The sequence below is a fragment of the Gnatocerus cornutus genome, chromosome 5 (assembly GCF_029298725.1).
Source record: "Gnatocerus cornutus isolate USDA-ARS CGAHR chromosome 5, icGnaCorn1.1, whole genome shotgun sequence".
Classification (NCBI taxonomy): domain Eukaryota; kingdom Metazoa; phylum Arthropoda; class Insecta; order Coleoptera; family Tenebrionidae; genus Gnatocerus; species Gnatocerus cornutus.
The window spans coordinates 18,721,036-18,746,608 of record NC_142237.1 but is presented as its reverse complement, the minus strand read 5'-3'; the positions used below and the strand labels follow the sequence as shown (position 1 = coordinate 18,746,608).

General features: G+C 34.8%; 4 protein-coding genes across 30 annotated transcripts; 2 read left to right on the top strand and 2 right to left on the bottom strand.

Annotated features, from left to right (window-relative positions):
- Positions 1-51: 51 nt before the first annotated feature.
- On the bottom strand, positions 52-17,836 carry LOC148175411 (leukocyte elastase inhibitor-like). 26 transcript variants are annotated; one of them, XM_088036423.1, is made up of 3 exons: positions 17,731-17,836; positions 12,066-13,118; positions 52-338 (listed from the first exon to the last, which is right to left on the bottom strand). In XM_088036423.1, exons 1-3 carry the CDS (start codon positions 17,804-17,806, stop codon positions 205-207), a joined length of 1,263 nt encoding a protein of 420 aa, XP_087892549.1. In that variant the 5' UTR covers positions 17,807-17,836; the 3' UTR covers positions 52-204. The 26 variants fall into 26 exon arrangements, with proteins under 26 accessions (XP_087892549.1, XP_087892537.1, XP_087892541.1 ...); XM_088036411.1 differs by lacking the exon at positions 52-338 and adding an exon at positions 1,057-1,249; XM_088036415.1 differs by lacking the exon at positions 52-338 and adding an exon at positions 1,256-1,490.
- LOC148175412 (uncharacterized) lies at positions 16,112-17,398 on the top strand. Its single transcript, XM_088036476.1, has 3 exons — positions 16,112-16,310; positions 16,354-16,792; positions 16,840-17,398. Exons 1-3 carry the CDS (start codon positions 16,194-16,196, stop codon positions 17,136-17,138), a joined length of 855 nt encoding a protein of 284 aa, XP_087892602.1. The 5' UTR covers positions 16,112-16,193; the 3' UTR covers positions 17,139-17,398.
- A 2,286-nt stretch (positions 17,837-20,122) lies between the features above and the next one.
- LOC148175410 (uncharacterized) lies at positions 20,123-24,284 on the top strand. Of its 2 annotated transcripts, XM_088036352.1 has the most exons (11): positions 20,123-20,282; positions 20,637-20,771; positions 20,821-21,017; positions 21,064-21,296; positions 21,344-21,520; positions 21,697-21,861; positions 21,907-22,426; positions 22,476-22,668; positions 22,713-23,196; positions 23,263-23,409; positions 23,629-24,284. In XM_088036352.1, exons 2-11 carry the CDS (start codon positions 20,641-20,643, stop codon positions 23,959-23,961), a joined length of 2,580 nt encoding a protein of 859 aa, XP_087892478.1. In that variant the 5' UTR covers positions 20,123-20,282; positions 20,637-20,640; the 3' UTR covers positions 23,962-24,284. The 2 variants fall into 2 exon arrangements, with proteins under 2 accessions (XP_087892478.1, XP_087892479.1); XM_088036353.1 differs by lacking the exon at positions 23,263-23,409 and having other exon boundaries at positions 20,125-20,282.
- CSN6 (COP9 signalosome subunit 6) lies at positions 24,247-25,568 on the bottom strand. Its single transcript, XM_088036465.1, has 5 exons — positions 25,259-25,568; positions 25,082-25,213; positions 24,884-25,035; positions 24,477-24,836; positions 24,247-24,427 (listed from the first exon to the last, which is right to left on the bottom strand). The coding sequence occupies exons 1-5, from the start codon at positions 25,458-25,460 to the stop codon at positions 24,287-24,289; spliced, it is 987 nt and encodes a 328-aa protein (XP_087892591.1). The 5' UTR covers positions 25,461-25,568; the 3' UTR covers positions 24,247-24,286.
- Between the last annotated feature and the right edge of the window lie 5 nt (positions 25,569-25,573).

The window sequence follows — 25,573 nt, the reverse complement described above, 5'->3', positions numbered from 1 at the left end:
TTTTAGGATTTTTTTATGAAGCGATAAGGAGTTGTACAACAAAAACAGTGCCACAGTTATTACTTCATATTTATTTTTGTTTCATATAAGTAGATATGTATATTTTTGGTTTTCGGATTTTTTCTTCAATTTTTCCAGGGGTTGTGAGGAAGTGGCTACAATGCGTAAAATAATACTGCTATAATTTTTTGAATTTCAATAATTTTAGATTGTAGATATTTTCCCGATAAATAAAACATTAGCTTTGTTCTTAAGGATATAAATAAACGGATGATCGGCAGTGACGAAGATTTCCTGAACTTCCACTAGAGAGTAGGAGATACAGTCAAACATTATTGCTGCAAATAATACAATTATTAGGTAATTAGCAAAAAATTAGGCGTATAGTAATTGTGTCATTATAAAGCTTAAAACATACAACTAATTACAAAAACGATTTCTATTTACTACTACATAGTTCATTATTAAAAAGAGATTACATGCAAATGAAAGTTTTGCAAGAGTTGGAAATAGTAAACAACAATAAACTAATATGTTTATGGTGTACTTAATAAAGTGTGATAAATAAATGATAAAAATATTACATTGGTTTTACTCAAGAGCAAAAAGTGAAATGGATTCGTAATTCTACGGGTCGCCGCAAAGAAAATTCTAGAACTTATAAAGGTGTCCCAGAACTCGTGATCCAGAGAAAAAAGGCTTATCAAGGCAACAATTCTGAACCAAAATTTCGAAACAAAAATTTTTTAGCTGAAAAAATAATCGAGATAAGACGAAAAAACGGTAGCCAATCCCGAAACAGAACCGAATTTGAAAATCGGTAACTATGGACACAAACTTATCATTCATTGGTCAGATGAATATTAAACTCTCGTTGTCTAGGAAGCCTCTAGAATAAGCTTTCGGGGTTGGTTGCTAATTTTTGTTTTAAAATTTACCATCTGTATTGCTAGCGGCACCTCTTGTTCTCTGTTTCTTGAGTTCTGGGACATTCTTCCAAACTAAACAAATTACAAGCGCAAACTAAATAGAACGGGAAGAAAAAACAACAACAAATTATGCCAACAATTACTATATTTACGTGAAATTAGTTACAAAAATTAAGGCAAATTTACAATTTTTCCACAAAATAGATTTTTGCTTAATTGATTGGGCGCTTTCTCCAGCAGCAAAATCATAAATGGGTGATCAGCAGTGAAGAACAATTCTTCGGATTTTATCGCGATGCGATCAACTTCGATCAGAACTCCTTTAACAAAAAAAATGTCAACAAAAAGAAACAGAAAAATTTGTTCTTCACGTACTAATCTGGAGGGGTAGAGGTAGGTACTAGAAAAACTTAAATTACAATTCCGTTATTTTCCCGCAGAATAAAACATTTCTGGCGGGTTTTTCCCGTAATTGAAAAATAAATGAGTGGTCAACAGTGAAAAGAAGTTCTTTTTCTTCTTCTACCTCTTCAAGGCAGCATCCAATAATGAAATCCATTTCTATTAACAAAAGGAGAGGAATTTAAACTAAAAAATAGGAAAAGCTTTCAATTTATGCTTCGTGACAATGGCGACAAAACATTAAAGCGGATTTACAATTTTTCCACAAAATAGATTTTTGCATAATTGATCGGGTGCTCTTTCCAGCACCAAAATCATAAATGGGTGATCACCAGTGAAGAACAATTCTTCGGATATTATCATCATGCGTTCAACTTCGATCATTAGTCCTTTAACAAAAAGAAAAAGTCAACACAAAGAAACAGAAAAAATTGTTCTTCACGTACTAATCTGGAGGGGCAGAGGTAGGTATTAGGAAAACTTGGGTTATAGGATTATAATTCCGTTGTTATTTTCCCGCAGAATAAAACATTCTAGGCGTTTTTTCGAGTAGTTGAAAAAAAATGGGTGGTCAACAATGAAATAAAGTTCTATTTATTCTTACACCTCTTCAAAAACAAAAAGAGTGGAATTTAAACTGAAAAATAAGCAAAAACTTGGAACTTATAAATTATTGAATGATAAAACTCTTGTCATAACTATGCTTCGTGAAAACAGCTACAAAATCTTAAAGCGGATTTACAATTTTGCCGTAAAATAGATTTTTGTTTAACTGATCGAGCGATTTTTCCAGGAGCAAAATCATAAATGGATGATCAGCAGTGAAGAACAATTCTTCGGGTTCTTCAAAATAGCATTCAAGTCGGATCAAGCCATATCTTTAAAAAAAATATAGTCAATGTAAAGACAGCGGAAAATCAAACTCAGAACTTAGAAAACTGCCGTTAAAAAGTCAGAAAATTATTACTTTTCCGATAAAAAAAAACATTTTTGGACGACGATTTGTCAACTAAAGAATGATTAGACGACCAACAAAATTTTTCACTTATAGCCGGGGTGCTCTTATCCCTCCAGTAAACAAACTAGTTTTTACAGAGGACGTCCTCTTAACTAGATGAAGAATAAATGGATTATCGACAGTGAAATACAATTCTGGGGGACCCACGACCATACATTGTGTCACGTAGAACTCCAGAGCTGCCAATAGAAAAAAAAAACGAAAATAGTCGTCAGTATTATTAAGCAAATTAATAAGCACATGCGAGGAGTAGTGAAGACTTTTTATTTCAAACAGCCTGAACCAAATTCGCTATTTTCCCATGAAACAAAATATTTGTCTTTTCTTTTAGTACGAAAATAAACGGATGATCGGCAGTAAAAAAAACTTCTTCCACTTGTTCAAGGGCGCAGCGGAACACCGCCATGATCACACCTAAAAAACAGAGACTTTAGCCCTGGTTTCATTGCTCGGTACTGTGATTAGAATGACAGATCATAACACGCTTTTTTCATTTCTATTTATTCACATTATTAATACAGGGATTTTCGATTTTTCCGGTAAACAGCACGTTTGATTCTCTCCTTGATTCCACCAAGAAAATTACAAAAGGATGATCAGCAGTGAAGAAATAATGTCGTGGTAAGGAGTAAGCTACAGCCATCACAACAACTGTAACAACAATTTTATTTATTTATTTATTTATTTATTTATTTATTTATTTATTTATTTATTTATTTATTTATTTATTTATTTATTTATTTATTTATTTATTTATTTATTTATTTATTTATTTATTTATTTATTGGCAAAGAGGTAATTACTAATTACATTAAATTTCAGTCATTTTTCCAAAGAACAAAACTGTTTTGGTAGTTGAGTGTTGAGTTAGTAGGAAAATGAATGGATGGTCAGCAGTGAAGAACAATTCTGGGAATGTCGCGAATGACATCTTTGTAACGAAGATCAAACCTAAGAATAAAATTACAATTTATGAGGGTTTACAAGCTTGCCGAAAAATAAATTTGATTTGTATGATACACAGAAAATAAATGGATGGTCGCCAGTAAAATGGGGCTCCTCTGAGGTGCATCCAGGGAGGAAAACAACGTCTAAATAAAAAAAAATGTGAGTCAGAAAAAGTCCCAGTTACGTGAAAAACATGCAAAATTGAGTTGATTTCCTGTTAGTTTGAACTAAAATGAAACTCTGTTGAATGCATTATTGTCCTTTATTTTAAGTTATCCATAACAAAGCGAAATTATAATCACACAATTCGAACTTTTATTCTACAGAAACTGAGCTAAATCTCAGGTTTGATCACTTTTCCAATAAATAGAATATTGTTGTTTCGTTTTTCCACTAACATGAAACTAAAAGAGTGATCTACAGTGAAGTTTCTTTCCGGATTCTGAATCGATGCAAAGGTAGCCCCCAATGTGACAATAGCTGTGCAAAAAAGGGATGTTAGTAAAAATCCCGTCAATAAAATTAAAATTCTGGATTGGAAAGGCGACCAGTAAAAAGTTGGTTAGTAGTATTTTCAGAAAGAATATAAATGAACGCATGATCGACATTAAATTCTTCAGGATCAGGAGAAGAAGTCATGAACCTCTCCATTGATTTCGCTGTATGTGAAGAATGAATAGAGTTAGAAAATGGGAAAGAGTTATTATTATTTAAAAGGTACATGCAAGCAGAAAACGGAACGAAAAGAAAATAAAATAATTGTGTAATTTTTGTGGGTATTTAGTATAGTTTTGTAATTTGGTGTGTCTCATGCAGAGATTAAAACTAGCAAACTCTTAAAATTTCAACCCTTTAACATAATTTACAAGACTAAATGATACGTTTTATGAGTTATTCTTGATCCCGAAAAAAAATCAAATTTTCTCCCCGTGCAGTTACAATTTTCAAATTTAGTGTATCTAATGGGTGGATCGAAACTAGGAAATCTTGAAAGCTTCAATCCTCAATCAATTTTTTCTCTGATCCCGGAATAAAAATTTTAAATTTTTCTCCCCGTGCAGTTGCAATTTTGTAATTTGGCGAGTCTAATGCACAGGTCGAAATTAATAAACCCTGAAAATTTCAAACCTTCAACCCAAAAAATGTACAATTTACGGTATTAAATAGAACGTCTTTTGAGAAAATTGCTACTTTTTCTCTGATCCCGGAAAAAAAATCTATTTTTCTTCCTGTGCAGTTACAATTTTGTAATTTTATGCCCATAATATACAAATTTAAAATAGTAGACCCTGAACAATTTAACTTTTTAACGCAAAAAATGTCCAATTGACGGGATTAAATAGAATGTCTTATGAAAAAACTGCCACATTTTCTCTGATCTCAGAATATATTTTTTTTAATTTTCTCCCCGTGCAGTTACGATTTTGTAATTTGGAATGTTTAATGCACAGATCAAAAATAGTAAACTTAAAAATTTTCAACCCTTTATTGCAACAAATGTCCAAATAGAATGTTTTATGAAAAATTGCCATTTTCCCCCTGATCCTGGAGCATTTTTTTTTATTTTCCTCTACATGCTGTTACAATTTTACAATTTGGTTTGTTCAACACAGAGATCGAAATTAGTAAATTTCGACCCAAAAACTGTCTAATTTGCAGGACTAAATAGAAATTGCTACTTTCTCTCTTATCCAGAATTCGTCTATAATTCTGGCAGACATTACAAGTTAGGATTGGAAACACGACCAGTAAAAAATATGTAAGTAGATTCCTCAGTTTCCTTAGAGAGTATATAAATGAATGGATGATCTGCTATCAACTCTTCAGGAGAAGGAAGTAAACCGCAGAACATCTCCAACACTATCGCTATGTGGGAAGAATACATGAAGTTAAAAACAGAGAAAATTGAACCATGAAAAAGACACATGCATTATATGAACTGAGCAAATTACTAATATACTCTGAGCAGTCTAATAAATTGCAGGAATTATTATTATACATAGTAGCACTTTTATTGTTATAAAAAATTTTCAGTTTCTAGAGTTTCTGGTTGTGAAATGATGCTAAATAAATATTACCTTTTTACAAAAAATTAGTATAAAAGAAATAAAATCTATGGTAATGATTAAAATACCGATTTATTCAAAAAGGATTTACAAGAACTTCATGGGTTTGCAACTCTTCCAAAAAATAACACGTTTCGCTGACTGTTTGATTTATCCACCAAAAAAACAATAAACGGATGGTCAACAGTGAAGAAAAATTGTTGTCGCATAGAGTAACCCACCATGATGATAGCTGTAACAATAAAAAAAATGTTTGGAAATAATCATAAATCCAAAATCCAGTCTTTAGAACTCCTTTGGAGTGGAAAAAATGATAAATCTAACGAGTACATGCTAATTTATTTCCTTTAATTGAAATTCTTTGGTTTATGCTGCACTGGGATTAACAATTCTTCCTTTAAAAAGTTGGTTTGTTCTTTTCTCCAGAAGAGCAAAAATAAAAGGATGATCCGCTTTGAATCTGAGTTGAGGACCAACAAATGCACTTTTGAATTGAAGGATCACGCCTACAATCAAAATGCTTACGTTAGATCATTAATAATAATAATTACTGGTGTAAGCATTAAAGCCCCGTTTAAAACAGCCCGTATTATTCATTTCAAGCCCCTTTAGCGCAATTATTTTTTTAACAAAATATGTACTCTTATTTATTTACAAGATGAGTATATAAAATAATAAGAGAATGATTAGCAGGTAGTTGTAGAGAGAAACCCACATCTATAAAAAGAAAAAAATGGCAACATGTCCTCATGTCAATTTATTTCCTTTAAAATTACATCTTTCTTTTAATATCGATTTCGTTGTAAGCAAAAGTTTGCAATTACAATTATGGTTTCGAAAAGCGACCAGCAAATAGTTGGTTTGTTCTTTTCTCAGCGAGTATGTAAATAAATGGATGATCCCCTGTGAATTGTTGAGGAGGAAGAGGTAAACTACATCGCATCATCATTATCATACCTATGTATAGAAATAAATGAAATTAAAAAATGAGCAAGATAAAGAAAATGCAGTAGAAAGATTGAACGACACAGACGACGAAAAAGGTTAAAAGCACAAGCAAGCTAAAATAACTGTTTTTTTTTACTGTTTACAAAATTCAATCAAATTTCGACATTTTGCCTATGAAAAGTGGGGTAGTACGTTTCGTGACCAAGCTATAGATAAAAGGATGGTTCGCCCTGAATTGGGGTATTGGCCGCGGCATCATAATACTTGTAGCCATCGCCATTACTATTACTGCTGATAAAGAATTTAAATCAAATCATGGTTAAAATTTTTCTTAATAATACTTAGGCTTTAGTTAAAACTTTCTTTTTATTTAGACAGTGTGTATATGTACACAAAATTACAAAGTAAAAAGTTAAACCTCAGCAAGTTTTACAATTCTTCCATTAAAAAGTTGGTTGATTCTCTTATAAACCAGAGCAAGAACGAAAGGATGATCAGCTGTGAAATAAAGACTACGTTGAATTTTTTTACTTCTCGTCCGGTTGATTATCATACCTACGATAAAAAATACTTCAGTCAACTGAAACTGATAATGATAACGGTAATTTTTATGTATACAGAGCAATAACTTAGCATTGGCAAAATTAAGAAAATATAGGAGTAATAAAAAGACTCGGAAGCTTGTAGCGCCATTCATGAAAAATGCATAACTTTTAATTGTTTTTAATTCCGCAGTTCTGCCCATGAAAAGATAATTGGTATGTTTTCTGGTCAAAATATTGATAAAAAGGCGGTTGTATTCAAATATTATTGTTATAACTAACAAAAAAAAATAAAAAAAAAATAACACGTTTCGCTGACTTTTTGATTTATCTAACAAAACAACAATAAATGGATGCTCAACAGAGAAGAAGAATTGTTTTCGTAGAGATTCACCCAACATGATAATTTTATAATAGCTGTAACAATAAAAAAATGATTGGAATTAATAATGAGTTCAAAACCCAGTCTTTAGAACTTCTTCTTTGGAGTGGAAAAAATGATGAAACTAACGAGTATACAGGGTGTCCCAGAACTCGCGCCCCATAGAGCAAGGGAAGGTGCCGACAGCAATACAGATGGTAAATTTCAAAACAAAAATTGACTAAGTTTAATAGTATTCAAGAACTGATAAAAAGTTAACAACCAATCCCGAAAGCTTATTCGAGAAGTGGAGTAAAAAGGCCAACCCAATTTCCTAGGCAACGAGAGTCTAATGTTCATCTGACCAATGGATGATAGTATGTGTCCATAGTTACCAATTTTCAAATTCTGTTCAGCTTCAAGATTGGCTACAGTTTTTTTGTCTTATTTCGGTTATTTTTTGAGTTAAAAAATTATGGTTTCGAAATTTTGGTTCAGAATTGTTGCCTCCCTTTTTCTCTGGGGCGCGAGTTCTGGGACACCCTGCATATATGTTAACTTATTTCCTTTAATTGATACTTTAATTTATACTGCACTTTTGAACTGAAGGACCACGCCTACAATCAAAATGCTTACGTTAGATCATTAATAAATTACTGAAGCCCCTTTTAAAACCGCCCGTATTATACATTTCAAGCCCCTGTAGCGCAATTATTTTTCTAACAAAATGCTCATATTTATTTGCAAGATGCGTATATAAAATAATAAGAGAATGATTAGCAGGTTGTGGCAGAGAGAATTCCACAGTAATAAGAAGAAAAGTTCCCGAAGAAAAAAAATGGCAAAAAAAGTGTCCTCATGTCAATTTATTTTCTTTAATTGTACATCTTTTCTTTTAATATCCATTTCGTTGTAAGCAAAAGTGTGCGATCATAATTATGGTTTCGAAAAGCGACCAGCAAAAAGTTGGTTTGTTCTTTTCTCAGCGAGTATGTAAATAAATGGATGATCCGCTGTGAATTGTTGAGGAGGAAGAGGTAAACTACATGCCATCATCATTAGCACACCTATGTATAAAAAATGAAATTAAAAAAATGAGCAAGATAAAGAAAAATGCAGTAGAAAAAAGGGTTGAAATTACAAGGAAGCTAAAATAACTGTTTTTTAATTGTTTACAAAATTCAATCAAATTTCGACATTTTGCCCATGAAAAGTGGGGTAGTACGCTTCGTGACCAAGGTATAAATAAAGGGATGGTCCGCCCTAAATTGGGGTATTGGCCGCGGCATCATCATACTTGTAGCCATCATTATCATTGCTGTTAAAAATTGGAATTAAGGTCATGGTTTCAATTTTTGGTAATAATATTTGGGCGTCAGTTAAAACTTTCTGTTTATTTAGACAGTATACACAAAATTACAAAGTAAAAAGTTAAACCTCAGGAAGTTTGACAACTCTTCCATTAAAAAGTTGGTTGGTTCTCTTATAAACCAGAGTATAAACAAAAGGATGATCAGCTGTGAAATAGAGTGGTGGACGTTGAATTATTTGACATTTCTTCCGTTTGATTATCTTACCTACGATAAAAAATACTTTAGTCAACTGAAACTGATAACGTTAATTTGTATCTATTCAGAGCGATTGTTAGCCTTGGCAAAATAAAAAAATCATAATAAATAGACTCGGAAGCTTGCAGCGGCAATTATTTAAAAAAATCCAAAACTCACTGTCATCAACTTCGTTTTAATTCCGCAATTCTGCCCATGAAAAGGTAATTGATATGTTTTATAGCCAAAATATAGATAAAAGGGTGATCGGCTTCAAATGATATGATTCTTATTGGAACTCGAGGACGCTTCATCACGATGCGCTTCTTTATAATTATAACTAACAAAAAAAAAAAAGAATGTAGTTGTCGGTGTTCGATCAAATGCAAAAATATAAAAGCCAAACTATTTTAATTAATTTCTTTCCAAATTTGTTATTTTGCCCATGTAGATATGATTGGTACGATTTGAAGCCAACACGCAAATAAAAGGATGGTCGACTTTAAATGGAATTGGGGGCCGTCCTCTACGCATTATAAAACGTACTAAAAGAAAAATTGTAAATTAAAATGACTGGCAACAAAAAATCAAATTATTGCATCATTCAAATTAAAATTAAAGCTTAAAAATGGTCTTGTAATTTTTTATTTATTTATAAATTCAGATAATTAGCTTAATTTTTCTCCAAGTTTGTAATTTTGCCCATGAAAAGTTGACTAGTACGATTGGAAGCCAATACGTAAATGAACGGATGGTCAGCTGTAAATGTTTTGACCATTGGAATTCGGAGGCACATGGTTCGCTTCATTAGAACGGCTAGCAAAAGAAAAAAATGTCACTAAAACTGGTGGTTAGTAATAAAATTATTGCATCATTTTTGCAAGTCAAATTCGCTGGGATCCTTGGAAAATCATTGTGCATTTATTGATTAATTGTATGAATTTAATCTTTTTTTTTTCAATTTGCTGGTACAATTAGGTACAATGATGCAATAATACTTCGCCACGACACATAACACTGAGGCACTTTTTAAACTGTTCTGTTCATTAAAAACTCGTTTTGGTTATCGAAATTATTTTTTTAAATCATCCTGTATAAAATACATATAAAAATTACACGTTTAACATAATAAGAGATATTTTAATTGCTTGTCAAGTTTGTAATTCTTCCCATGAAGAGATGTTTGGTATGATTTGAGGACAATACGCAAACGAAAGGGTGGTCAGCTCTAAATGTTTTGGCCAAGAGAATTCTGCGTCCTTTTAATATAACAGCTATCAAAAGAAAAAATAGTATTTAAATACAATTAAGGACAAAAAATATTAATAAAATTATTGCATTACTTTCTTATGTATACTGAGAGTTAATTTTATATTTTCAACGACGTTGAGATTGGCGAAATATGGCAAAATTTTATGTCTCGGTTCTTAGCCATGAATTTTATTTTGAAGCTTATTTAAAAGGTGTTAAACGCTGGAACCACGATTTTTAGATCTCTCAAAATCTTAACCTCAATTTATATTAGGTTTATTTTCATCTTCATGTTATTATTTATCCAAATTTGCTTAATTTTGATAAAGAACGAACTAAAAATTGTAATTCGTAAATTTTTCGAGGTAACGTAATGAAATTTTGGTAAGTTACGATCATTGATTTGTTACCTAATTAATTAGGCCAACTCCAAATATTATCGAGAGGCAGAAATGAATTTGAGAAATTTTCATATTTATAATAATCAAATTTGCACGCTATTATGTCTAATTTGATTTTTAATTGTGCCAAAATTCAAAATTATAAGATTTATATCTGTATAGTTATTATTTTATTTATTTATTTATTTTTACTCGCTTTCTGACTGTGTCAAATTATAAAATTATAGAACAAAAAACACAAATTTTAGAATTTTCCATTTTTACTGTTATTATGAACCAAGGAATTTTAACTTTTTATATTAGAGGCTGTAATTCTGTAATTATCATAACGAGAGCAATAAAATTTAGCAATGTTACTATTTTTGACCTGCTTGCTATGTGTGTCAAATCATCAGCTTATCAACTCGTCAAAATTTCAAAATTATAGAGCAAAAGAAAGAATTTTGAAAAATGTTGACTAAAAAATTTTTAAATACAATTTTACCTATCAACTGGAACATTTAGACCCTTTCCTGTGCAATGATGCAATAATATCCGAATAATACGACACGAAACACTGAAGGTACTTTCCAGATTCTGTTCATTAAAAGCAGCTCTTTATTTACAAAACACTCAGTATGTAAACTGAGAGTAAAGCGAGCATCTACTTACATGTGTTTAGAAAATATTTTGTTCTGCAGGATTAGCAATGCGACCTTTGAAGAGCGCGATAGATCTTTTTTCGCATAAAATACTAATGAAGGTGTGATCCGCCACAAATACCCGAGTTCTGAGGGATGAATTTCGCCTGCACATTGCCATTGCTACTGCTAATAAAAATGACGAGTGTCAGTATAAAAAATTGCGGAGGTTTTTTTATCAGTCGCAATTATTAGAATGAACAAAACATGCGAGATTACGTAATACCATTAACCCAAACTGTAACTCAAGGTTACCATAATGGCACGTTTCGCTTCGATTTTTCAAGGAATTTAATGAGAGAAATGCGATTATTACGATTTATTGAAGAATTCTTAGTATGTAACACATGAAATACACCAATGTGGCCGTTCTAGGCACGTGAATTCGACTCTTTCGTCGCATTTCCACATCCAAGACCGACCCACAATAACAATAACTGAACCTAGGCTAACAAAACTGTATTATTACCAACCCCTGCAAATCTCAGATCGGAAAATCTCGCAACTATGAGTGGATTCGACTTAGCTTCGTCAATAATCATAAGGAAAAACGGACGATTTGCTCTAAAGTCTGGAATTAACACGATTCTGCAACCCACCGTTCTCTCTAAACAAATAAAAATTGTTACAATCTGAAGGGTTAAAATTTCCCAAACGGCACAACATAACCCAGATTAAAGTTCATCGATTGTCCGTTTCCGGACCGCCGACAACCGCGCGATTTTTCCGTAAAACAGCACCCCTGCGTGCTTATGAACGAGATAAAAAACGAACGGATGATCCGCGGTGAATTCTTCAGTTATCACTAAAGATCTTGTCATCCTAATAACAGCACCTGAGGAATAGCGACCGTTAATTTCGACATCGCAAAAGAAAGAGTGTTAGGAGGCGAAACATGCAGTGTTAGAACCAAGAGAAGCAAGCTCATTTAATAAACAGAAAGTTTCAAGTACCCAAAGCGATAAAACTTACCAGTGGCAGCAGCTGCTTCCGCTCCTTCCTCGTTCACTTCGATGAAGGCCTTCTGGACGACTTTACTGACATACAAGTTTTCACCGGGTGTCAGTTTGATCATTCCGCGGAAATTAGCTTTGTCCTCGGAAAAGATCTCTTCCAGACCAAGCTTCTTCAAGACATCGTTCAATTGGATGGTCTGTTCAATCTTGAATTTCGGCAGCGCGACGTTTACTTCAGTCTGCCACAATCCCTCAGTGAGTTCAGTGAGATTCTTATTCTCCAACTTCTTTTCAAGATCCCCAATTCCCGTGATCTTGTTCGGTAAGATGATGATCATGCTAAGATCCTCGTTGGTGTAAGGCAACTCTAAGATCTGCGCATCCAACTCTTCATCAGCTTTGTAGTAAAACTTCTTCTTGATGTGCATCATTTGAACATCAACTTTGTCGTTATCATTCAAGAAGAACGGTTCAGTTTTTGTAGCTTCCGGGTCAAACTTGTGCTTCCAGTTGCCTTTGAAGTAAATCGCATTGACAAGAACCAACCGCGTCAACTCATCCAAATCGCTCGGTTGGATCAAATCTTTGATCTTCTTGTTAGTTTTGTCTTCAACCCAGCTATTGATCGTAGTAGCCGCTTCTTCATTCTTCCCGAAGTTCAGCAATTGGACTTCAGACAAGAAGTGTTTAGTGACCGCCGACCCAAAATCAGAGAGAAGCTCAAAACCATCCATGAGGTAGACTTTGTTGGCCATCAAAAGACTGACGTTTTCCACGGAGTTCAAGCGGGTCATCACGGAATTATACCCTCGCGCTGCGACAGCCGCGTCTGGGAGTTGAAGAGCTGCGGCCATCTTCTCCGCAGTGGTCCCCTGCGCGCCTTGGAACGCCATGGAGAGGACGGCGTGGACGCTGATGGGGGAGAAGAAGACATTGCCTGGTTCAGCTGCGAGGAGGTTGTAAAGGCGGGTGGTGAAGAGGTTGTTGCCTTGGACCACTTGGAGCTCTTCTTTGTTTTCAGCCATGGTGGGTGGAGAGAGGAGGACTGCGAGAACTATCCCGAAGAGAACTGAAACGGGAAATGAAAGTGAAAATGATTGACTAAGCGGTACGCACCGTAAGAGCTTCTAACATGAAGCATCAACTTATTTTGAAGGGAGTTTTCAGAAGTATCGCGCATACAAAAATTAGGTGTGGTGCAACATTGGGATATTTACATGACGTGTTTTGTTTTGAGCAACTGACAGCTAATCCTGCCGGCATTTGGGGGCATCAAGGTCAACGGTTCAGCAGGAATGTTTCCTGCTGCGTGCCTAGATAGGCAACCAATAATACACTAATTATTGTACTGAAGCTTTGGAAAATTGATCGTAAAATCAAAATTAGCTTAAAAACATGAAAATTTGTTAATAAAAGATGAAAAATCTTACAGCAGCTGCGAGTTGGTCGTAGTCACCACTGGACTACATCTAGGAATTAATAGTTCCTCATTTTTAGGAGACTATTGATCTGTTTTTCTTAGTTCTATTCTAAGCACGCATGCGAATGATAATTTTTACTTATATAACGGCGACTAAAATACTTTCACTATCGTAGAAATGGGAAATGCAATTTTTTTACGTACCCTTCATGATGCTGCTGCCAGCAAGTCACAGTTAAAAACTAGCACAATGAAGAATGAAGAGTCGTGATTAAATTATCTCTGTTTATAAAAGTTAAATGGTTTTTCCCCGCTACTATTATTTATAAAAAGGTAATATGACGATACAACATGTAACAAACACTATTGTGATTCACAGTAAAAATATGAGTTGAGACGCAAAGAACTGATGGTGGATGATGGAAAAAGTTATCTGGGATTTTTGTTGGGTGATAAGGATAACAGTAAAAAGTCAATATTGGCTCTGGAGGGTAATGGAAACGATCGATTTTAGCGTTTTAGACAAGAAGAAACAACAATAGTTTCGAGAAAACTTTGCTTTTTTCAATTTATAAAATTAGTTTCTTTTCTAGAATTTTGTAATTTGGTACAGTAAATAAACGAATCAAAAGTTATTGTATCCAATAATTTAGTTGTTTCGGTGCTAAAATTACCTATATTACAAATAAGAGATTTAATACAAATTATGAACATTTTTGACGAATCTCAAAATAAAAAAATTCTAAAATTTGTCTTTCTTGCTCTAGAATTTTGGAATTTTGAACAGTTGATACATGAGCCAAAAGTGGCAGTTTCTGTAAATTTCATTGTTATAGTGCTAAAATTACCAGCGCTACAGATTTTAATATAAAATTGCACAAAATTGTTGGTTGGTCCTTAAAATAAATATTCCTAAAATTTGTCTTTCATGCTCTAGAATTCTGGAATTTTCTACACTTAATAAACAAGTTAAAATTAGTAAAGCCCTCAAATTTTGTTGCTCTAGTGCTTAAATTACCATTGTTACAGATTTTTAATTAAAATCGCAGAAAATGTTTGGTAGGTTTACTAAACAAAAATTTCTAAAATTCGTCTAATTTGCTAGAAGATAGAAGATAGAAGATAGAAAAGTAGCAGTTTCTGCAAATTTCATTGTTATAATGCTAAAATTACCAGCGCTACAGATTTTAATATAAAATTGCACAAAATTGTTGGTAGGTTCACTAAACAAAAATTTCTAAAATTCGTCTTTTTTGCTAGAAAATTTTGGAATTTTGAAAAATAATGAACGAGCAAAAAACAGTAAATTCTGCAAATTTCGTTGTTACAGTGCCAAAATTACCAAAGTTTAATCAAAATTCTTACATTTTTTTGTTTTTTCTCAAAATAAAATTTTGAAAAATATGTATCTTCCTTTCCCAAAGTTGAAATTTTAAAAAGTTATTAAACGAGTCAAAAGTAGTAGTTTCGCCAATTTTCGTTGTTATTGAACTAAAGTTATCACCGCTACAGATTTTTTATAAAAAAATTGAAATTTTTAAGTTGGTTTTTAAAACAAAAATTTATACAATTTGTCTTTCTTGCTCTAAATTTTTGGAATTTTGAATAGTTAATAAACAAACCAAAAATTGTAAATTCTGCAAATTTTGTTGTTATTGGGCTAATATTACCAGAGTTACCAATTTTTAATAAAAAATTTCAGAATTTTTTTGTTAGATTTCAAAATCAATATTTTTAAAATTCGTCTTTTTTGCTATAGAATTTTGGATTTTTCTATAGTTAATAAACAAAAAAAAATTAGTAGTTTCTGCAAATTTGGTTGTTATAGGGCAGAATTTAATAAAACTCACAGGCAATTTTCAGTTGGTTCTTAAAATAAAAATGTCTAAAATTTGTTATTTTTGCCTTAAAATTTTGGAAATTTGAACAAATAATAAACGAGTCTAAATTAGTAGATTTCATAGAAGTCGTTGTTATAGTGCTAAAATGATCTTTTTAATAAAAATTGCAGAAAATTTTTGGTGGGTCCGCTAAATGAAAATTTCTCGCTCAAAAATTTTTAAATTTTGAAAAGTTATTAAACGAGCTAAAAGTAATAAATCTGCAAATTTCGTTATATGGTGCCAAAATTACCAGAGTTTCAGATTTTTAATAAATGTTTTTTTTAAATTTATTTTGATATTTTGAACACTTAAAAATTAGTCGAGTAATACTAACATTAGCAGAGTTAAGGATTGTTCAAATCAGAGTTCCAGATTTTAATAAAACTCGGTAAAAATAAATTTCTAAATTTCGTTGCCGATAGCTTTCTAGGTAATTTGACACAATCAATCCATAAGTGAAAAGCTTCCAAATTTCTACTGTATTTTTAGACTGTCAAAAAAGAGAATTTTATTTTGGAAACCCAACAATTGGACCTAAAACCCCCGGAAGAAATTAAAATTCTAACTACCAATTCTCTTAATTATTTCCTTTAAATAAACGCGCACACTTTAACCCACCAAACCCATTAATTAATTACTACAGCAACCAATTGGAATTTTACTTATCTCCTCCTTCGCCAAGTCGTCATTACCATACAAATGATTGTTATTGTTTTTAATTAGATTAAAAAGACACGTAATACTTCCCCGCACATGGGTCAAACGACGTCCAATTTTTACATTAAAATCAGTCTAAGAAGAATTGTTGTGGGTGCTCGACTGTCTAAGTTAATCTGTGAAAATGTGGTCGCTGGCTGCAGTTCTCTGTGTCTTAATAAAACTGTCTTGGGGGGACACGTCGTCTTCGTATTTTTATTGCGCCGATATGAACCCCCAGCAGCACGTGAATATCGAACAGGTGAGTTTTCTCTCAATTTTAGTAGTATTTTTATTGTGATTAGTTGATGGGGATGTGGTACGGGATTGAGATCCTCACCCACAACTCCGAGGAGCATTACGTCTACATTGGTACTTCCTGTCCAATCTTGCACATATCAGAAGACAAGAATTATCCGCTCCCTGCGTACAACCCTTTGTATAAAAACTACAATTATGGGTACAACTACGGGGAGAGGAGACCCCCGTATCCCACCGACAGGACAACAACCCCCGAGTACGACCAGTACGGTCGTCCACGCCAAGACTACAACAATCAGTACAACAATAGAAATTACAACAATAGACGTTATGGTACCAAAAACAACAACCGAGAGCGCGAATTTCCCTTCAGCATGAAACGCGTCAGGATCTGGTGGGACGAAAACGGGAGTGGAACCGAGTACCACCTCAAATATAACACGAGTAGACCTGGATTTTGGATAAGTTCAGGACCACAGAATGGTACCGTTGGTTTTATTCTAGTTCGCGTAACTACTAGAGTTTTACAGGTTCAGAACTGGAACCACAATACAGCGATTTTGCGGGTACCGTGCAGGTGATCAAAGCCGTTGGGAACCACTTGGTACTAACATTCTGCCATCGTCTACCGGAGAGGCAACTCTTTACCATTCTTTTGAGTCGGGAGAACAAACTTGCTCAAACTGATATACACAGTGTCCACAATTTATTGAACAGGAGAGGATTGAGTGCTAACGCGGTTAAAAAAGTGTGTTGGAATGGAACTGCAAGCGTGAAATTTACTTTAGGGACACTCTTTATTTCTATTTTTTTCTTGCTGCGTTTCTGATGTAGGTCAGTTTGCAGTTATTGCTTCCAAAGTACCTCATTTACATCTGCTATGAGTAATAATTAGTAGACTTAGTTGTTGATCATTTTAAATTACTTCCACCTACACAGTTGTTACTATTTCTCCTCATATTCTTAGTACAAATGTTAAGTAATTATAAGTAATTGTACCTTCCTGTTGACGCATTTGATAAACTCATTATTTGTTGTCTGCCTCGTTCATTCACAACTGAATAAAGATTTAATCATCTTTTTTATAAATGTTTTTCATTTTTTATAAAGCTTAGTCAGATTATTATGTAACTTTCCTCGAATCTAGATTAAGTACATCTAATCTCTTTTATTAATCGTTTATAAGCTTATAAGAAAATATCGGCGATAAAGACGCAAACGAAAACAGTAACTGGCTATTTAAGAAATATAAATATTTATTTAATTCGCGCAAAAACACTTTCTTTTGCAATTGCACCGCAACAATGGAAAAGAAAATTTTGTTTGAAAATACGCTTCAAATTAAAATTTTCAGTTTGTTTATTAATCTTTAATCGAAGCTGATTCTTATTCTAATTACTCTAAATTAAATCAAAACTTACTTAACAAACACGAGTAAGATATCGACAGATATTGAAAGCACTGACTTGTTTCCACACACTTTTTATTACTATCCATTAGGTGCGCCGCTTTTACGTTAAATATTATCTATAATTGCGTTATCTATACATTCTTATCTACCGGTACGCAGGTGCTAAAAGTGACACATAACGTTTCCACACGTAGGCGTTACTTAAATAAACTGGAATTGTTTAAAACGAGATTTTTCTGTGATGATTTATGAGGTGTATTTTCTCGAATCATTTTTTTCAATTTTTGTTGGTACTGATAAGAGATTATTTAAGGTCTATGATTCACAGGTTATTTGAAAACAGTTCAAGAGTCAGCGGTTTTATCTCAGTTATCAGAATTGTGGCGACTATTATTGGCTTCTAAAAAAGTTTCTTAAAAATTGTTTTAGCTGAAACTTAAATTTGAGGAAATCTTTGTAATTTTTTTGTAGATTTCATCTGTTTGAAAAGAAAAACGAGAGGTTTTTCAATTTATTTACAGAATGAAGATAATTGCAAATTTTGAAAATTCTTGAAAAAAATGGTGGATGCGCTCGTTCAAATCACGTTAATAACAACCGCTAAAAGGTTTATCGAGATAAATCAGAATTTCTTTTTTTTTCCTTAAATAGAGACCAAAAAAAATTCTAAATAAATATATTATTTTTTCAATTAAAAATTTCTAAAAATGGTCTTGTTCAAAATATGAATTTGTCGCTTGGTAAACTTAAGAAGGATGCCTGAAGTTATAATCTCCGGAAATTTCAAGATTACAGTTCCAAAAATTGCAGTGTTATAAAACTGAGACCGAGACGATCAGAAATTTCAAAATGTTCTGTTGCCCTTTCGACAAAAGTTTCTAAAAGTTGTCATGTTCAAGATATGAGTTTGGCGTTTGGTAAACTTAAAAAGGTCCCTGAAATTGGGCAACCTTCGGAAATTTCAAGATTACGGTGCCAAAAATTACAATTTTACAAACTGAAACCGAAATGATCGCAAATTTCAAATTATTCTATTGCTTTTTAGTTCAAAATTTCTAAAAATTGTTTCCTTTATGATATGTGTTTGCCGTTTGGTAAATTTTAGAAAGAGACCTGAAAATACAACCTACAGAAATTTCAAGGTTACAGTTCCAAAAGTTACAATGTTACAAAACTGAGACCAAGATGATCGTAAATTTCAAATTATTCTGTCGCCTTTTTAATTAAAAATTTCCAAAAATTATTTCGTTCAAAATATGAGTTTGCCGTTTGGTAAACTTAAGAAGGTGACCTGAACCTACGCAAATTTGAAAATTATTGTTCTAAAAATTGCAATGTTACAAAACTGAGACCAAGACCATAGCAACTTTCAACTTATTCTATTGCCTTTAAATTAAAAAATTCTAAAAATTGCTTTGTTTGAGGAATTATGTTGCCATTTAGTAAGTTTAATAAAGAAGGTTAGAAACTCCGGAAATTTTAAGGTTTCAGTTCAAAAAATAAAAATGTTATGAAAATGAAACAGAAACGATCTACACAAAATTTCTAGCCTAAATTAAAATCTTAAGGAATCTGTGGTCACTTAAGGATCTATTTATTTATATAAAAACATAAAAATAAGGAAAAATCCCACAGAATTAAAAAAATACTAATTTTTGGAATTAAAATATGGTGGATGCGCCAAGTCAGATAAAATTTTACATGTTTGCTAAACCAATTTTAACCGATTTTTGGCTATCATCTGATTCTTTTTATGTGGTTAAACACAGAAATATCAATTTTTTTAGTAATACATGGAGTTAAGAAATTTGTGTAAAATTTTTACAATTACGTGCAAAAAATGCTAGATAATAAGTTTTTATTTTTTTTATAACATTTTTGAGAATTTGAGTTGATTCTCTAATAAAATTCCATCTCGAAAAATTTTCATTCATCATCAAAATCTCCGTCCCAACTTTTCCCTGAATCATCCAATCCCCCGCGCCATCACTCAATACCAACCCATGACGTCAACGCTTTCGTCCCTATTTACTCTCCCATGACGTCACAACCAAGTCAAACACGCACCTATAATTACCTCCAATCCATTATAAATCCGTAAATTGCAAGCAAACACGTTAGACGTCGTTTATTTGAATCTTCTAAAACATGCGCGTTCAAACATTTCGATGACGAAATGAGAACAATCAAATATCAAAGCTGCCGCCTTCAGGCGAAGCGCCTGCAAACTAGCACCGCGACGCTACAATCACCCAAACGTACATTCAAACCCGCATCCATCGAACATAGAGAGAGCGCACTTGGGCGTCCCGACGTCGTATTTTTAGGGCTGCCAGTTCCACAATTCGGAGCGTTCGGGAAATATGACAACAGCAAAGTGTAGTGAATGTGTATCACGGTAGATTTCATTAATCAAAACAGATTTTTGATAAAAGAGTTGGGATGGGGAAGAGAGTGTTTTGGTAACGAGGAAGGAGAATATGTGGACGTGCGATGATGGTTCTAAAAATACCCGATTATTATTAGTTAGTTGGTGAAGATATTGGAGAAATTTGAGATAAGGTAAGATAAAGGGTGCGTTTTAAGGGATGGATTGAGGTTATAACCGGGAATTTTGGGATGAAAGAGACAATAATGACTTGCCAAGTTCCATGCAAGCAATGTGTCCATGAGTCATGATTAAATTGATACCAGACGTTTTATCAAATCCCGGAATTTTATTGTGATATCTAACGGATCGATTCTTGAGATTACCGGCGTGACAGTTTAATTAATCATCCTATAAATTAAGCTAATTTACTTGCAAATTATTTTTAACGTTATTATACACACGTTAAACTTTTTTTAAGCAGCGCAGCTTTGGTTAAATTGGGAGCAAAGCTCCCCAAAAATTCTCACTTTTTATTCACCTTGCAGCGAAATGGCTCTAGTAATGCTCCCTTGCGACCTTCCCTGGTGGGACTCCGTCAAGAAGCACTTAAAACGAATATCCAACACGAAAAACACGTTAGAACTGATCGAAGGAATGCAAAAGATACACGATATCTGCAAGTGAGGGTCAAACCTCGAAAAAATCTGATAAAATTTGGAGTTTTTTCAGCGTCAGTTTAGATCCAGAAGAAGATACCAATGACCCTGATATTTTTGTGGGACTTTTAAATTTTTTAGATAATGATCTTACCAGTGAAGAACGAAGCAATTTTTTGAGTAAGACGTTACCGAACATCGTTCAAAGAGCCTTAAAACTGAAGGAGCACAAACCGAAAAATGGATTACATTTCAGTTTACAACAGCAAAGTAATGGGAAAACCGTGGGAAATTAGAATTACTTTATTTTTTGTAGCTGATTGCACGGAGCTCGAGTATTCTTTCGTGGCGGCTCTCATTGCAAACGCGTTTTTCTCCACGTTTCCTAGGAGGTCCGATAAAAGTCATCCGACTCTACAGAATTTTAATTTTACTCATTTTTTCAAACATTTGCATCATAATGTGCAGAAATCCAAGTTTAAGAGCATTTTGTATTATTTTGATTGGTTGGAAAATAACGATACAGGGTGCCTTAAAATATCGCGACAGGTAGGGAAGTATGGGGGCAGTGACACCAACTTGAAAAAAATTTGTAGGTGATGACAAGTAAAGAATGGTTGACTATTGAAGACTGGTTAGAATGTAGTCTGCCACTGTGTCCGTTGCAGATAAGACATGAAGGGAAATTGGAAAGGACAGAGACGGACTCGTTGCAGATTTGTTTTGCTAGTTCGAAGGTTGGAGGGAGTGTTTTAAGTGATGGAAGTACTCAGGTGAGATTAACGAAATTTTGAGCTCGTAGTTTTAACACCGAAAATGTAGCCACACATATGTATTAAGAAGTTCTATGAAATTTTCCACACTTTTGAATTGTTAAATAAGGTCAAAGATTTCAGTTGTTTTTCCCAAAAGTCCCAAGATTTTTTTTTATCGAATTTCTCTCTTCTAGGAATGCATAAATTTAGTCACGTATCCAGAACTCCTTACCGTGTTACTAAACGTAGAAGCCCTAGAAGATAACGAAGCCCTAACTGTAGAAAAAATCCGCCATATATCCCGAATCGTGGACCCAAAAACCCGAGCGTGCTTGGAAAAAATAGAAGCCCCCCAAGAAGTAGTTTCGCCCCCTTTCTTTTCACAAAGTAACCCCCTTTTGTAGATGACCATTTGCTGTATCGATGCCGACGATTACAAAAAACTGCCCATTGGCCAATACGAAGAAGATAACATCTTACGAGAACTCAACAAGTGTCTTCTCGCCTTCCAGCAAAAGCAATACAAAAACAACGAAGTGCCAATTGTACAGAGTCGTCCCCGAAGGTTATCACCCATTGGGGAGTCTATAGGGTCTACTCAATCAGATCCACCGATCCCGCTGATTACCCAACAGAGTTGCAGTACCAACAGAAGCGCGTCTCCTCCTTCTCTTTGTGATAATAACAATGTTTCAAAGGATAAACTCCGAGTCCAATTGGAGGCGGACAAAGCGTTGCAGAAGAAAGGGGTCACCAATGAGATGTTGGTTAATAACAGACGCGGGAGGTTTATAGTGTTGGGGTCTTCAGGAGAATGTCTTCCGGTGACAAGACAAAAGGTGGACACTCCTCCAGTGAGTGTCTACTCCAGTTGCGAATCCAGCGAGGAGGAGTTCATCAGTGCCAAAACTAGTTTAGATGATGGTAACTTGAGGTGGTGTCCAACTATTCCTTCTCACATGTAACACTTCAGGTAGCGAGGATGAGAACTTCCACAAGCGGTACAGTATAGACCTGGAGACGCCCGAGCGAAGACACACTTTTGCTCAAAGACTCAGAGACGCTTTAAGGAGAGAGATTTCAGAGAGTTTAACCAGTTCTGAAGAGTCGAGTTATGCCGTCGGGATATCCATCGCTGGCTCAGACGTCCAAGACCACCAGATCAAGTGAGTACCACCACCTTCCCATGAAAATCTAACTAGAATTCCAGAGTGCGGCGTGGGGGCTCCACTGGTTTCGCCCTCAAGGAAGATTCCCTCGACGAAAACTTCCTCCAGGACTCCTTACAACAGGAGCGGCAATGGATTGATAAGTTCCGCAGCAAGCAGTCTGCTCTTAGCAGAAAAGAATCGAACAAGTCTTCAGAGTATAGCTTCAGCACGGAGTACAGCTCCGAGTTAGAAGAAGTTTACGAGCAGTTCACGCGGTGGCTCCAAAACCCCATTCTTGAAACCGACAAAGGCACCAAAAAAGAGCTCGAAGGGAGAGAACTCGCGGTGGTTCAGTTCGCTGGGTCTCTTCTCAAAAGAACTCTAAGTGAGTCCTTCGCGGGGGTTCCAGTACCACTGGCGGAAAGCGTGGATGCTGCACGGGTTGCTGATTATAACACCCCCAAGAAGAACAAGTTGGTTCTTAGTGCCAAATCGCTAAGTCTTGAGTTAGCAAGACAGAAGCACAAGCTCGCGGCTCAATTGGTAAGTGTGTTGACGACGAGGAGTGGTAGTAAGAAAGGCATGGTAGAAGTTATATTTTTTTAACAGATAGATACAGAGCAGATAGATGAAAACAAACCTAGAGATAGTTTAACAGCTAAACGTAAGGCTTGGTTTATATCTTGTGTTAATGAAGCCATCGTTCAGACGTTGGAAGATGTTACTTTTAGTCTAAATATGCCTCAAGAAGAGAAGGTAATGTGTTTGACTAACTGTACTAATTCTAACGTGCCTTTCTTTCTACGTGACGAACTAACGTCTTGGCCTTTTCTTCCCTGGTCATAACAATTCTCGGATTTTTCTAACTTTGCGTTAAAGTTTCAAGGACGAACTAAAAACCCATAAATAAAAGTTAGAAAACTCCCGTGAGGGTCAGCCTTTTGAGTGTAAGCACCCTAAAGCCCCCCGTTTCAGATATCCGAGATGATCCGCAAGCCCTCGAACGGGCTGAAACCCGTCTCCACCGGAAATTGGGGCTGCGGCTCCTCCAGATGTGGAGACGTCCAACTAAAAGTGATAATCCAGTGGCTCGCAGCGAGCGTCGCTGGAATTCCATTTCTTAGATACTACACTTGTGGTCATACAAAACTAGCAAAATTAGACACTGTCTGTAGAATACTCGTCGATAGAAAATGGACTGTTAAAGATCTTGCTCAAGCTACTCTAAGATACTCAAATCAGGTGTTGCATGGGCGCGAAGATGGGGGCACACTATTCGAAGAATTAATAGGAATAGAAAGGACGTAACTGTAATTTTTTCTACAGACATATTTTATTTTTCTTACGCAACAAAGTGTACAAAAACGATATCTTCAATTGAGTGCCACTTGTGGTGGTCATGGAGAGACTTTTGATGTGTTTGGAGGAATTAAGAATGAGATAAAATTAAGAATTTGGAACTGTTGCCTTTGCTTCTGTGATACGCCCTCAGGAGTCTCTCTATCACCAGGCTAGTCTTCCCAAATTTTGATATCAACGCCTTTTGCTACCTTTTGATATAAACGCGCACAATGTACAAGAAAAGACAATATGTAATAATGAAGGATTGTTTAATAGACACTACAGGCGTGCTTTAGAAGAAAATCCCTCTCATTCTCCTTCCCAAGCCTTGCCTATCATACAAAATATTGAACTTATTTACAAACTGATTTAGATCATTACAGCCTTTTGTTAGAGTACCCAAATACGTCATCAGACCCACGTCATTGCATTGCTGGAAACTTAAAAATTAGTACAATGAGAACAAGATTGAAGTTACCAACATTGTAAAAGTCTTGTCTAAATCTTGGGCTTTGGATTACTGGGAGTCTGTGGCATAAAGAGTAAGCTTCACGAAGAATCTCGTGGTTTGTGGGCAACTGTCCACTTTGCACAGCTTTCATGTACTCTAAAACAAGCCTCACACGCGAGTGCAACATTTTTATAGCGCTATGTTGAGCTGTCAAGTGTTCAGCAACTAAAGAGCTCTCTCCTGAGTCTGTTGAAGACATTCTAGCCACATGGTCAACTCCTATTCTTTCTGCTTCTTCAGTAGCTAGAGTGTAGGCTAAATTTACAAACAACATTGTGGCTTCTCCTCCTACTAGATCAATGACCGACTCATAGAGAGCCACTGGTAGGTGCTACAACAACACTGTTAATATAGAAACTGATTGATGAATAAAAATACATCAATATTCTTATCATGGGGGTTCAGCTTCAACAAAATGGGGGACTCGTTAATATCACAGATCTGTTTGTGAATCTTAATATCCATGCTGGCGGGGGCATCTCCAGTGGTGTACCACCCAATAAAATCCATATCACTAAAGACTTGTTTAACTGCAAAGACAAAAGTCATAAAAGCTAAAATTGCAACCACACTTACATTGCTCCTCTTTCATATTGTAGTAGTCTCGATCTATAATAACATCCCCCCCGATCATACTAAACACTAGCTCAAACGAGTTCATGATTTCAATGTTGCGCCCCTTTTGCTTCCCAATGAGGGCCCCAATCACTACAACTTTACATTACAAAAGAACACGATAAATTGTAGTCAAACCTTGTTGGACTGAGCCCTCCTGTGCCCTCTCTCGCGTCCAGTGCTCAGAAACGTTCATAATAACCAGGGGGTGCAACGAGCAGGTTACTGAACCGACAGCCCCTCCTGCCATAACCCCTTTCTCTGAGGCTTCGGGCGGGTTCTTCGCGTCTGCGGGGGCTGCAGTGTCCACTTCCATCTCCATAGATTCTTTAGAAGTCATTTTTGCAAAGTTTTGTTTGAAAATGATCGGACGGGTCGCAGTGTTTTGACTTTTGACAGGTAATCAGAGCGCTGTTTTACCGACACGGATCTACGTTACCGGCTTAATTTTCA

Coding starts and splice junctions, on each gene's coding strand:
- LOC148175411 (XM_088036403.1), bottom strand. CDS start 17,806: ATGGATAGTAATAAAAAGTGTGTGGAAACAAGTCAGTGCTTTCAATAT. Junction 13,119..17,730: donor ATCTTACTCGTGTTTGTTAA/GTAAGTTTTGAT, acceptor TTCCCGTTTCAG/TTCTCTTCGGGATAGTTCTC. Junction 11,929..12,065: donor GGAAGCAGCTGCTGCCACTG/GTAAGTTTTATC, acceptor GCTATTCCTCAG/GTGCTGTTATTAGGATGACA.
- CSN6 (XM_088036465.1), bottom strand. CDS start 25,460: ATGACTTCTAAAGAATCTATGGAGATGGAAGTGGACACTGCAGCCCCC. Junction 25,036..25,081: donor CAATATGAAAGAGGAGCAAT/GTAAGTGTGGTT, acceptor TTGTCTTTGCAG/TTAAACAAGTCTTTAGTGAT. Junction 24,428..24,476: donor TTAGACAAGACTTTTACAAT/GTTGGTAACTTC, acceptor TTAAGTTTCCAG/CAATGCAATGACGTGGGTCT.
- LOC148175412 (XM_088036476.1), top strand. CDS start 16,194: ATGTGGTCGCTGGCTGCAGTTCTCTGTGTCTTAATAAAACTGTCTTGG. Junction 16,311..16,353: donor AGCACGTGAATATCGAACAG/GTGAGTTTTCTC, acceptor TATTGTGATTAG/TTGATGGGGATGTGGTACGG. Junction 16,793..16,839: donor AAGTTCAGGACCACAGAATG/GTACCGTTGGTT, acceptor AGAGTTTTACAG/GTTCAGAACTGGAACCACAA.
- LOC148175410 (XM_088036352.1), top strand. CDS start 20,641: ATGGCTCTAGTAATGCTCCCTTGCGACCTTCCCTGGTGGGACTCCGTC. Junction 22,427..22,475: donor CAAAACTAGTTTAGATGATG/GTAACTTGAGGT, acceptor GTAACACTTCAG/GTAGCGAGGATGAGAACTTC. Junction 23,197..23,262: donor ACAAGCTCGCGGCTCAATTG/GTAAGTGTGTTG, acceptor TTTTTTTAACAG/ATAGATACAGAGCAGATAGA.